Below are 13364 nucleotides of genomic sequence, written 5' to 3'. Positions count from 1 at the left end.
CTCTTCAGCTGGGCTTAGTGTGGGGGTGGGGGGTGGGGGTGGGGGCTGGGAGGGGGATTGGTCTCCTTACTTACGGAGGAGGGAAGACCTTCTTTGTATTTGAGGGCTTCTGTGGAACAAGGAGTAATAGGTTCTTGGGTGGTCGGGAAGCTGGGCAGGGGTGTTGGATGACGTTCACCAGCTCGCTGCAAGCGGGACAACTTGAAGGGCCACAACCCAACAGCGCCCCCTCGTGTCTGATTCAGGCATGGGCCAGTCTCCTGGGAGAGGCTAACTCAGGCGAGGTTGGCCCCTGGACCACTTGAGAGTATCAGGTTGAGGAGGGAGGTTCCCTGAGAGTCCACTTGGCCCAGGCCTTAGGCAGACCGTAGGTTTGAGGCACTGGGGCAGTTTTCCCATACAGGGAGCTAGGCTTCTTCCCTCTTGCTTTACTAAGACCTCACTGTGGGACAAAGGTCTTGGTTTCCCAACTTGTAAAATGGACGTAGAGGACCCTCACTTGCCCTTGTTAGATACCCTGGGGCCCAGCCCAGTCCCTGAGCCCATTCATTGACCACTCCTGCCTTGTACTTTCCAGAGAAGAAGAGTTCTTCTCTGGATCCAGTTTCGAAACCATATCTGCTAGTGGCCTGAATGCTGCCTTGGCTCACTACAGGTACTTCAGGAGAAATAATTTTCTGGGGCTTTCTGGGGTACCTGAGTCCACATTTAAGCCTTGAGGCCTTCAGCATTGTAGGGGATGGGGGTGGGGAGTGGAACCCAGTCAGAGGTGGGGAATATCCTTTGAATTAAAAGACTCTAGTAATTACCCCACTTCCCCCAACCTCAGCTCACAAACCTGGGACTTTGTGAGCACTCAGGGCAGAAGGACCTAGAAGGGAGACAAAGCTGTTGCTGGATTTTTTCCTTGGCTTCCTGTAAGTTATGTTTCCTAATTCTTAAAGCTCACAAGCACATGGGGAGAGAGGCCCATTCACTCAGCCAAGGCGGGCCCAAGAGGTAGGCTGGCCAGATGTTTGGCTCCATAGAAAACAGAAACCTGCAGGCCGGCCTGATGAAATTTGAGGGAGAGGGGGAATGTCAAGCTGACCGGATGCCTCAGCCTGGTGAGGGCAGAGCTGGGAGAGGGCAGTTGCCCTCCAAGGGCTGGCCTGGCCTATCCCAGAATTCCCTCCCCTGGCATCCCCAAGCCTTCAGCTGTCTTGGCCCAGCCCCTTGTTCCCACTAGAGAGTGACACGGTAGGAATTCCTCAGCCCTACCAGCTCCTGCTCTCAGCCCCACCCTCCCTTCCTGAGCCCTGGCTTCTTGGGGCTCTCTGCTCCTGGAGGCAGCAGGTCGTTAGATAAAGCACTGGACTGAGAATCTGGGTCCAGGCCCAGCCCCCTCATGCCTTTCCCTCGGGGCCTCCCCTCAGCCCCTTCTCTGCAGGCCTGTTTCTCCTGATATGAAAGGAGATGGCTGGGCTGGGTGCTGCCTAAGGCTCTCCCACATTCTGTGCTCTTTCCTATCCCCCCTCCCTGGGTACCAGGGCCTTGCCTGGGCAGGTGCGGGATGAACAGCTGTGTGCTGAGGACATTAGCAGCAGAAGCTCAATAGTCTCCCAGGACCCTTTGGGAAATAATGATGCCCCCAAAGGAGCTAGAAGGTCAGCCCCTAGGGGTAAGGGGGTTCCTCTGCTTTTGCTCAGGACCCCCACCCCAACCAGCTCAGGGTCAGGCGGCTCCTTTATCACCATCTCTCCCCTTCCCAGCCCAACCAAGGAGCTGCACCGCAAGCTATCTTCAGATGAGATGTATCTGCTGGATTCTGGGGGGCAATACTGGTATGTACTCCTTGCCCAGCCCTGGCCTGGCTGTCTCAGCTCAGGCGTCCCCCCCAAAGCTTTCCCTTCCTGGGCTTGGATCCTTCGTCTCAGAAAGGAGAGGCTTGGATTGAATGTGCCTGAGTGTCCTTGCCATTTTCACATGTGGGAGTCCCTGCACAGTGGGCAACAGACAGAGGCCAACATGGTGGCGCTGCCCACATGTGCTACCCTGTGAGAATCAGGAAAAGACTCTCCTTGTAAAATGCTTTTTAAGCCCGCACATTATTACACAGTCCAAACAGCCATGCTCAACTGCCCTGCCTGGCTGCACAAACACTGCACCCATATTCTCACACCCACTCATGGACACCATGGACACGGCCCGCGTGCCACCAGCACGATGCACACTCCTCAGCCCCCTGTCCCCCCACTGCACGGTGAGATGACCATGTCAAGGGGACTGGGGACAGGATCAGGCCTCCAAGAGCAGTAGGCAGGCGAGAGACACAACCTCAGGGGATGCCTGCAGCGCAATTGGGACAGGGCACACCCATCAGCATGGGGATAGGTCTGTGCATAGATATCTGTGTATGTTCTTCTGACCACATGCATGACCACAGATAGGGTTATACAGAAGGACACTGTCTCCTGCTCCAGGACTCCACAATCTGTGCATCCATTTGTGTTTGCTCACTGAAATTAGTACGTACCCATGCAGTGAACGGCATTCCTTTAGATGGGTTACCCTTGTACAGTGCATGACCTGAACACTCAGACATGACAGCCATGCAGACTAGGCTAAGCCCATTCCTTTCAAATATAGGACCAATAATTCACCCGGGAGCTGATCTGAAATGAGCTGGAAGATTTCCCCCTCTCATCTAGGGAGCAAGTGGAGTGTGGGAAGTTTAGACAGGAGGAAAGGAAGGGATGTGCTGAACTGATGAAAGAACAAGGAATAGTTTCCCATCCTCTATCCTGTGCTGAATGTGCTAATGACAAAGGCTCTTTGCTGGGCTCTGGGAGCCAGCCTGGCAGGCGCGCAGCCCAGCAGCCTTTGCAGTCTCCAGCGCGGCGCTGTGCGTGCTTGAGATGGCCGATGCACAAAGGGGAAGTGAATTTGTGGGGCGTTGCTGGATTGGGGCATGCTCGAGCGGGGTGAGGCCGGGGAAATGGTCACCTCACTTCCTCTTCTCTCCTTCTGAGGAAGTCGGCACGCCCTGTGACCTGCTCCCAAGGAAGAGTCCCTAGGGCCCTGGGACCATTACCCCATAACACCCCCTGGAGTGGCCACAGCGGCCAGCCTAGGGGAACGGCTGCAGGCGACTGTTTGGCTTCTGGCTTCAGGTCACTGGGACTCTGAGCAAATCCCTGGGGCAGATCCGTGTTTACAGTGGACAGAACTGTGCAGAGTTCGGTGCTTGCACCAGCCCTGGCCTCTCTGAGGCTCAGAGAGGGAGACGGCCTCATGGCTTCAGTTGCGTCATCTGTGAAATGGGGATAATAAAGTCAGGTCTGCCTCCCTTTCCAAGGAGCTGCAAAGTGTTCTGCAAACGGTCAATAAGTATATGAATGTGTGAGTGTTATGATCTCTCTGGATCTCAGTTTCCTCTTCTGTGAGAATGGGACAATCCTGTCCTGCTTCCCAGGAAGCCTGGAAGAGGCCTTGCTTTTAGAGCCAGGCTGGCCCAAGGAAACCCAGATTCACAAAACAGCCAAAATGGGTGGGGGTGAGGGTGGAGGATGTATGTGGGGAATCGGAATTATTAGACAACACGGTATTGTGATACCATGTGAACGTGATAGCTTTGCAGAGCCCCTTCCTGCTTAGACGCTGAGGATGGGAATTGCATGACAACAGCCATCTTGTTTCTGTCTGTCACCTCCCTCCCCGCCTCCTTCCCAGCCCTGCCCCTCAAACCCCCGTGGAAAGCACATGGGAAGCACAAGGCCATGATCCCTACCCCAAGGTGCTCAGCAGAGCTGGACATGTTGATTGTCCTTCTCCACAGGGACGGGACAACAGACATCACCAGAACAGTCCACTGGGGCACCCCCTCTGCTTTCCAAAAGGTAAGCATTGGACCTGATTTCCCTACCCACGCTCACCCAAGGGGCACCCAAGCAATCACTCCACGAAGAGCCATTTGATTGTATGGAGGCTGATACTGAGGCCCGGGGAGGTTAAGTAGTTTGCCCAAGGTCACACAGCAAGGTTGTGCCAGAAAACCTAGTGTCCCTGATTACTCCCCAGAGATATTTCAGGCCCCCAACAGGGCCTCAGCCCAAGCTTATCATCTCATGTCAGTAGATCAGTGAACAAATATTTCTCTAGTGCTGTCTGTGGGCCTAGCCCTGTGCTCTGCAGAAAGGTGGAAGACAGGCATTCCATTCCAGGTGGAGAAAACTGACACCAGCCAAGTCTCAGAGGTGGAAGGGAAGAGGTGGAAGGTTTTCAGGAAGCAGCGAAGGCTGATCCACTTGGGGCTGAGGCGGGGACATGGTCTGTGTGTACTAGGGGGCATCTGTCTGAGGTGGAGAGCAGGGGACCCATTCATGCATTCAGCAAGCAGACCGTGGCTCAGACATTGTGCCAGAAAGAGAGAAAGAGAGAGAGAAAAAACAAACGCTGGTCAGGACTTAAGGAGCTTGCAGTTCAGTGGGTAGGTCCACTGCCCCAGACTGTCGGGCAAAGGATGACAAGCCTCTGTGTGTGTGTGTGTGGTGAAGGGGTGTTCACCACATTGCCACAGCGAGTGACCAGGAGAAGAGGCCACTGTCAGCCCACCTCTCTTCCCTCTTTCTACAAGGTAACAGGCCCAAAAGAGCAAGGCTGACCTGCCGGATAATCAGGCCTCATCCCAACCTTAAGAGAACTAATGTGAGATGGTGATAATGGCAGCAAAGGGCACTGAGCTCTATTTGAGCATTTAGTCTGTTGGGAGAATCTTACACGCATGAGTCTACCTACTCCTCCTCACCACCTTATGAGCTGGTACTGCGATTGCCCCATTACAGACGAGGACACGAGGCACAGAGCGGTTCAAGTCACTTGCCCAAGGTCTCAGTTTGTGAGTGGCAATGTCAGGATTCCAGCCCAGAGAGTTTACCTCCCAAACCCCTACTGTCACAGCCTCAACTCACCATCACCTACAAGCATCTCTGTGGACCAGCCAAAGGGATCTGAGTGGACCAAGCCCCAGCTTCGGGCAGGTCCTCCTCAGCCTCCTCTGGCTGTCTTCCAGAGCCTGGGTGACCACACACGCGTACGCGCCTCCCCTGCTTCATACCCCAGCCCAGGCCTGGGCCCACACACCTGTGTGCACACAGGCTGCGCAGCTGGAAACTCCCGGCTTCCTCCTCTCCCCATCAGGAGGTGTATACCCGTGTGTTGATAGGAAATATCGATCTGTCTAGACTTGTCTTCCCAGCTGCTACATCAGGTGAGTTTCAAAACCCAGGCTGGGCCCAGAGCCTTAGGCCCTGATGTCACTGCACCCAGACCCTGGGAGACCAGTGGGGCAAGGAATATATCATCATCCCATCCATTGTCTAGATAAAATCCAGCCCAGAGAAAGTGACTTGTCCAAGGTCACACAGAGGGTTAGTGGGAGAGCCAGGCCTTGAACCCAAGCCTGTCTCCTAATCTAACACAGCAGCTGGAGCCGGAGCTCAAGGGTGGGGGTGGTTAGCGTGGGCTGCAGCCATCATGGGAGGATTCCTGGAGGAGGCAGGTGTCTTGACAGATGGGGAGAAATTGGAGTAGAATCCTCAATCTAGGTAATGGGTACAATGTAGAACAGACTGGAGATAGGGCATGGTTACCTGCCTCTCAGGGGCCCCTTTCCTCAAGCACCATCCTAGTGGCTAGTCTAAAAAAAGAGAGCAGGAAGGGGCAAAGCCAACAGTCTAGGGTCCAGCCAACTGACCAGAAGCCATCTTTGTTCCAGGGCGAATGGTGGAGGCCTTTGCCCGCAGAGCCTTGTGGGATGTTGGGCTCAATTATGGTCACGGGACAGGCCACGGCATTGGCAACTTCCTGTGCGTGCACGAGTGTAGGTATCTCCTCAGCACTCCCCTGAGTTCCCCCTCTTATGAAAGAGGTGGAGCGTTTCACAGGTATGAAAACGACCGAGACCCACAGAGGTGCGGAGACCCACACAAGGTTAACCAGCTGGTGGGGCACTGGTGCTCCACAGGGTAAGTGAGAAATACTGGCATTCAGGAGGGCCCCAGAGACAGGAGTGGCAGGTCAAGGCCCAGTGGCTGACCGGTAGATTCCAGAGAAATAAAAGCCAGAGCCAACCTGGTTTGTCCCAGCCCCAGGTAGACAATAGTGTGGGGGACAAACGCTGCTAAAGATCCCCAGTTACCTGTTCTTCCCCGGAGCTGGCTAGTTTCCAAGCTGCTGAGCGCAGGAGAGCTGCCACCATGCCTGCATCTCCCTTTTCAGGGCCAGTGGGATTCCAGTCCAACAACATTGCCATGGCCAAGGGCATGTTCACTTCCATCGGTAAGGTTCTCGGGCTCCTCCAGGACTGCGGTCTAGGGGACGCCAGCCTTCAGGGAGCACAACCCTGCAGAGGCCCACCCCGGCTCCACCACTGCACTCCCTCACCTCCCCAATCCCAAGCCCCTTCATCCCATACCCTCACTTTGCCTGTGGGATTCGGTTCTTAACTGTACATCCAAACTCCAGAGTCTCCAGTCAAGTGCTGAACAGGACAGTGGCACACAGGGATATGGAAGTGCCTCCAGGAGCCAAGTGGGAGCTTGAGTGTTCCCCGCTGGATTACAAAGGAGGCTGGAGGATCTGAGGCCTGGCAGGTTGACTCTGCATAGCTATTGAGCATCTGACAATTGGGGCAGGGGTCTGCCCAAGCCAACAGCAGGGGGGCAGCCGGGCCCTCCAGTCACTCCTCAGTTGGTACAGGAAACCTGGGCTTGGGACCTCCCCCTGCTTAATGTCACCAGCATCTCTTGGGTCTCCCAGAACCTGGTTACTATCAGGATGGAGAATTTGGGATCCGTATTGAAGATGTGGTACTCGTGGTAGAAGCACAGACCAAGGTAAAGTGCCACTGAGATGGGCTGGAAGTGTGGGCAGTGTGGCACTGACTTTGGGCTGCTGGGGACAAGGAAGATCAAAGGGGGAATGTAATGTGTGGGCATGAATTTATTTGGGGTCTTCCTTAGCTCCAGAAAAATTCCATAAACCAATTTCTTAAAACTTTTTGCACATTAGAATATTAGAATCATCTGGAGAGCTTTTTTTAAAAATGCCAATGCCCAGGTCCCACTCCAGACCAAATGAATCAGTACCCCTGCCCTAAATCACTGGTTCTCAATGCACATAATAATCACCAGGGGAGCTTGTTAAGTATAAAGATTCTATATAACAGCAACCAACAAGATAAAATATCTAGATACAAACTTAAAATGACTTACATGGATAAAATCTCTACTGAGGGAACATAAAGAAGATTTAAGTAAATGGTGTTCTCTGGAAATAAGCCTTGATATTATGAAGATGTCATTTGTCCCTAAATTAATCTATAAATTTGAGACAACCTCAGTCTCAACGCTAACTGGATGCTTCTGTAACTTCACAAGATGATAGTAAAGTTTATTTGTCAAAATAAACATGCAAAGATAGCTAGGTAGCTAGGATAATTCTAAAAAAGAAGAACAATAAAGGAAACTAGCCCTTTCACATATTAGCACACACTACGAAGCTGCCATCACTAAGACAGTAAGACACCAGAGATGGGAGAGACAGATGGAACAGTGGAACAGAATAGTCCAGAAATAGACTCTCTGATTTCCATAAACAAGATGGGAATTTAGTTTACTATAAAGCTGGTGCTTTAGATCAGTAAAGAAGAGAGAGATTGTTTAATAAATGGGCAGAGGGACAAATGGCTAATTATTTGGATGGGGGGAATTAAACTTAAGAACCTCACTGTCACTAAAATTCCAAATGGATTGCGGTTTAAAGGTGAAACCACGAAAGAGCTAGAAGAAAACCTATATGACTTCGTTTATAATCCCAAGGTGGAAAAGGGTCTTTCTATGTAAGACCCAGAAGTCATGAGGAGAAAGATTGATAACTGACTCAATAACTAAAAAAATATCTATACGGAAACAATACCATAAACAAAGTAAAAAAATGTATGGCAAGTAGAGCACGTATGTCAGAGAAGGGGTGAATTTCCATCTTTTCTCATAAGTTTTTAAAAATCAATAAGGCAAAAGAAGGGAAAATTTTTGAAATGGGCAAGACATAAAGAGGCAGTTCACTGAGATCAACACCAATGGTCCATAAATGTGAAAAGATGCTCAGTGATACCCAGTGCTGGTGATATTTTGATGATACTCAGTGTCGGTGAGCTTGTGGGGAAACGGACACTCTCACACATTGCTGGGGGAAGTACAAATTGGTATAACCTTTCGGGAGGGCAGTGTGATAATATCTATCAAAATACATATTAAAAATGCCTGTACCTTTTGTCTCAGCATTCCCACTGCCAGATATATAACTTCTGGATATAGTCCCCAAAGGTCACCTCATCTAAAGATGTTTATATGATGATGTTGATTGTAGCATCATGGTAACAATTTAAAAAGCGGAAACAGCCTAACTATCCATCATTGTTTAAATAATCATTTGCATACTATGGACCCTTAAAAAGAATGAGGTGTACCTCTCTGTGCTAATATAGAGCACTCTCCTAGGTTTACTATGGTGGGGGGGTGGCGGGGGAGAAGGTGCAGTAAAGTGTACAGGAGGATCCATTTTGCATGAATTTTTAAAATATATACATATATACTGTATATGCCAAATATGTTTTCAGGAAGGAAAGCAGGCAGGGAGGAGACTTTCCATTTCTGTTGGGTATCTTTTCGTAGTTCAGACTTTCTAAGCACAAACTTGCAAGAGCTCTCTGGGAGATGGGAATTGGGGGCTATTTTTTCCTTCTTTATACTCAGCTCCATAGATACATCAACGGATAGATACACAGCTAGAGATGTGGATAGATAGACAGAGATAGAGATAGGTAGATAGAGATGGAAATTAGATAGAAAGATATAAAAACCTAATACCTTAAAATTAATTAAATGTAAGTTCCCAGTCCTGCTCTAAAGAGTCTCACTCCAGTGGCCTGGGGGACAGACCCCGGAATCTACACATTTAACAAGCTTCCTAGGTGATGTGGATGCACACACTTTGAGAAATGCAAGCCTTAAACTTCAGAAATCAAGAGGGAAGCACCAAAGGCGGGTGGCTAAATGGTAGACGGGGGATGGGGGGTGGCTGAGGGCAGTGCGTGGGGCTCAGGCTTGACAAAGGCCAGTTCCCTGTGCCCAGGGCTTCTGGGTGGAGGGTTCCCTCCCTCTCTTCAGCCTAGCTCCTCCCCCTTGCTCACTCCCTGCTTTCCTGCCTTACCTGTGGCCCCCCAGTACCCAGGGACCTACCTGACCTTTGAAGTGGTGTCCTTGGTGCCCTATGACCAGAACCTCATCGATGTCAGCCTGCTGTCCCCCGAGCAGGTGAGCCACTGAGTGCCTTCTCCCTGGCCCAGGGCCTCTCTCGCCTCTTCTCCCCCTACCCCAAGGCCTTGACCCTTCCCCTCCCTCGGAAGGGTCCACACCAGTGACACCTATAGGCACACACTGGGGCATCCCTCCCCTCCTCACCTGACCCCAGAGCTTCTAGAACTCTCCGGTCAGACCAGCCTGTCGAACCCCAGGTAGTGAACTCCTGGGGCATCTGAGACTTGGCCTCTGGACTGTCACCTCATGTCCTGAAACTAAAAGCAGTCCCTTCCTCTCTCTGGGCCTCAGTCCATTCTTCTGTGAAATGGGGATAATAATGCCTGCCCTACTCACTCTCATTCCTGGGCCTGAAATCCACTCCCACGCCCCACCCACCCCATGCACATCACTGCGACGTTAAACGGCCACCGTGGAGAAGTGCCTCTGAAGACCCCAGAGAATGCCTGTGGCCTGATGACAGCTGGGGACCTATGGGGACCAGTGGGGACCTGGGGCCTGTGGGCACTGGTTGGCACCAGGTCCTCACCTCTTGGCAGCTCGGCCTGGGGAGGCCCTCACCTCTCCCACCCTTTGCAGCTCCAGTACCTGAACCGCTACTACCAGACCATCCGCGAGAAGGTGGGCCCAGAGCTGCAGCGGCGCCAGCTGTCGGAGGAACTCTCCTGGCTGCAGCGACACACGGAGCCCCTGTCCGCCAGGGCTGCACCCGCCGCCTCCTGGGCCCCTCTGATGACAGTCTCCACTCTCGCCATCCTTGGCTGGAGTGTCTAGCGCCTCGAGACTACCCTCCTGACCCTCTGGCGCAGCTCCCCTCACCCCATACCACCCCCGCGTCAAGAGCCCCTGCTGATCCATTGCCTGGAAACCACTGCCCTCAGCCTCCTCCTCTAGGACCAAGCCCCTGGGGTGTGGGGCTTCTTGGTCCCAGGCAGGACCCTGCTCTGGGCTTAGACATTTCACCCTCAGCTCCCAACTCCCAGCCCCGGGACAGGAGAGCCAGCTAGTCCCTTTCCTCCTGTGAGCCCAGTAGATCGAACCTATGAGCTGGCAGAGCATGTTGCTCCCCTCACCTAAAAAAAGACCAATGCAGGGTAGTGCCCTCCCCGCCAGGGGCTCCATGCCCTGAGAGAGCCCCAAGCTACCACCACCTGCTGGATATAGCCAGACCCACGCCGGCTCCTGACTTACTGGTCTTCCTGCACCCTGGAGGCCGCCTCTGGCCACCCCCACTTGTCCTTGGCCCTACAGTGGCCTCTGGGCTGCAGCCCACAGGCTGAAGGAACAAGGGCTGCCTCCAGGCTCCCTGCTGTGCCTATAGAGGGAGAGGAAGGGCGGGTGGCTGAGTCCTCTGGCTGTGTTACCGCCACCCCAGGGCCAGGGAGATCAGCCAGGGAAGGGGCATGTACACCAGCCCCAGGGACATCCACATGTGAGCCCATCGCTCCTAAACCTTGGGGGGCTCCATGCCAATTGATAGCACAGGGAGCTAAGCCATAGGAATTTGGCCACGGGATAGGGAACCACTCTGGAATATGGCCCTAACCAAAATTGGGAACAGACTGATAGCTGTGTCCAATCACTATCCCAGACTTCCTGGCACGTGGGTACCTTTGAACTTTCCACAGTGAGCCACAGTGACAATGCTGTTGACTCCTCCAGCATCCTTGGATGACCTTTAACCTGTGTGGGCAGAATCTGGTTTCCCCATTTTACAGATAGAAGAACTGAACTCCAGAAGGAGTGGAACCTGTCCAAGGACACACTGTTTGGTTAGGACATGGTAGGGCCAGAATGGGTCAGCAGTCCAGCTCTTTTACCTTTGGCACCATGCAGAATCCCTTAGCCTACCTCTCAGCCCCTTCCAAGTTCACTGAGCCAGCTGCCGGGGGCAGGGGGAGGGTGGGGTAGAGTTTTCTCTGGCTAGCCCGGCGGTTAGCCACCTGGGCTCACATCCTGCTAAATGCTTGAAACAGCCTGGCAACAAAGCCTGGCAACAAAGCCTTCCTCTGGGTTTTGCATCGTCTGCTGTGCTGCCGGGGACTGCTGTTACCTGTGGCTTTTGTGGTGGGGGAGAAAGGGGAGGGGTGAGGTGGGGGTGGGGATGTGAGGCTCCCAGAAGCTCAGTTGGGGAGCACACGTGCTTGAGAATGTGCATGTGAGCATGCGTGCGTGTACGTGTATTCGTGTGCATGCCACGCCCAGCTAACCACCTCCTGTGCTAAAGGTCGTGTAGCCTTGTGGACGGTACAGAAGGGAGCCCCTTGCTGGGGGCTTGTCAAAGGTGGTCCCAGAAAGCACCAGAGGAGCACAGTCGGGGCAGGAGAGAACCAAGTCTCTGGGGCAGAGTACTGGGCAAAGACATCAGGCAGAGGAGTCCCCTAGGCGGTGACAGGTGAGGGTAACCTGTGACAGTTATCACTGCTGATGCTTGCACCCAAAGGCCCCAGTTCTGAGCCATGATGAGAGCCTGTAGCACCCCAACAGTGGGCCTCCCTTTGCTGAGTCATTTGCTCCCTCACAAGCTCACCCCATAAAGACAGCCACTAATAATATAATTAGTCATCATTGCCACCGTCGTCATCATCATCATCATAGTCACTATTCAGTGAGTGTTTAGTATGTACTAGGTACTGTGCTTTACATGCATTCTCTTAAAAATTTTTAATTTTATTGCAGTAAGAACATTGAACATGAGATCTACCCTCCTAAAATTTTAAGTGGACAGTAAGTACATTGTTGCATTTTCCCATTTCATCCCCACAGCATCTGAGAAGATACTTCTATTGTTCCCGTTTTACAAGTCAGGAATGAAGCGAGGCTCATAGAGATTAACCAGCTTGCTCAAGGTCACTCGTCAAGGAAAGGAAAAAAAGCAGGGTTCATACCAGGCAAATGACTTCAGGATCCACTCTCTCAAAAAAGGGCAGGGGGTCTGGTTCTCGCCATTTTACAGATGAGAAAACAGGCTGAACCAGGATCACAGGGCTGACTTAGACAGCTGTGTTCTCCACACCAGCCTGCTTCCCCAGGGCCTGGCTGCCCAGGCCTTTACCTTTGACCCCTGACACTTGCTCCTGGGGTTCCCTAGGCAGCAGGAGAGCCTGGGTACCTGGCCAAGACCCACTCGCCAGTCTCAGCGCAGGGCAGCTCAAACGCCCCCACATTTTTCCTTTTAGTGCAAGACCCAGGGCTGCACCTCCTCTCCTCCCCACAATTTAACTGCCTCTTCCAATCCACCATTTTGGGACTGAGAACCCTGGCTCCAGAATCAGGGCTGCAAAGGGGGCCGCAGCCACCCCAGCACCTCCCTTCCTGGGCCTCAGAATACACTAAGCATCCTGCTTGAAGGGCTTCCCCACCCCCACCCTAACCCCCACCCCAACCCCCACCCCCATCAGGCAGGGAAGTGTTCAGGGCACACACAGCAGGGCTACTAACGCATGCAGAGCACTTGAGGCACCATTAGGAATCCAAGATACATAAATGCCCCCTTGGGCTCTGGTCCTTTGTTTTTATGCTGGAGAAGAGCACTTACTAAACCCCTCCTTGCCTGCTCATTGCCACTGTGGAGCAGGCCAACTTCCCTTTCCTAGGAGTTAGGATTCTAGAGTTCTAATCCCAGCTGTGGCAGCTGTGTGGCCTTGGTCACGTCACCACCCCGCTCTGGTCTTCTGTTATCCCTTCTGCAAACTACCTGTACCATCTTCCTCATGAGGTTCTGGTGAGAGGCCCGGATGTGTCAGCGCTCTGTAAGCCAGGAAGCCACACAAGAGATAAAAATGCTGCTATCTACCGAGCGTGAGTTCAACTCTTGCCTCACCATTGGAGGGAGGTAAGGAAAAGGTTTGGGACACAATTTTACATATAAATTGTAAAAACTAGATGGGCTTTTGAGCAGGAATCTAATTTGTATTTTCCCAGCTCTGCTCCCCGGAGCCTGAGGTTCCAAAGAAATGCCACAAGGCAAAGCAGAGCCCTAGTACACCTGAAACTGACACAACA

General features: G+C 52.6%; 1 protein-coding gene across 1 annotated transcript in view; it reads left to right on the top strand.

The window, feature by feature from the left end:
• Nucleotides 1-13154, top strand: part of XPNPEP2 (X-prolyl aminopeptidase 2) — a 28259-nt gene extending 15105 nt beyond the window's left edge. The window contains exons 13-22 of the mRNA XM_064482735.1: nucleotides 578-655; nucleotides 1752-1823; nucleotides 3818-3878; nucleotides 5179-5248; nucleotides 5756-5860; nucleotides 6259-6318; nucleotides 6799-6875; nucleotides 9267-9356; nucleotides 9939-12086; nucleotides 13078-13154. Coding sequence (XP_064338805.1) covers nucleotides 578-655; nucleotides 1752-1823; nucleotides 3818-3878; nucleotides 5179-5248; nucleotides 5756-5860; nucleotides 6259-6318; nucleotides 6799-6875; nucleotides 9267-9356; nucleotides 9939-10133 — 808 coding nt within the window. The 3' untranslated portion in view covers nucleotides 10134-12086; nucleotides 13078-13154. The remainder of the gene's footprint in view (nucleotides 1-577; nucleotides 656-1751; nucleotides 1824-3817; nucleotides 3879-5178; nucleotides 5249-5755; nucleotides 5861-6258; nucleotides 6319-6798; nucleotides 6876-9266; nucleotides 9357-9938; nucleotides 12087-13077) is intronic.
• Nucleotides 13155-13364: the final 210 nt, after the last annotated feature.

Source organism: Camelus dromedarius, chromosome X (assembly GCF_036321535.1).
Source record: "Camelus dromedarius isolate mCamDro1 chromosome X, mCamDro1.pat, whole genome shotgun sequence".
NCBI lineage: Eukaryota > Metazoa > Chordata > Mammalia > Artiodactyla > Camelidae > Camelus > Camelus dromedarius.
This window is presented reverse-complemented; position numbering and strand designations above follow the sequence as displayed.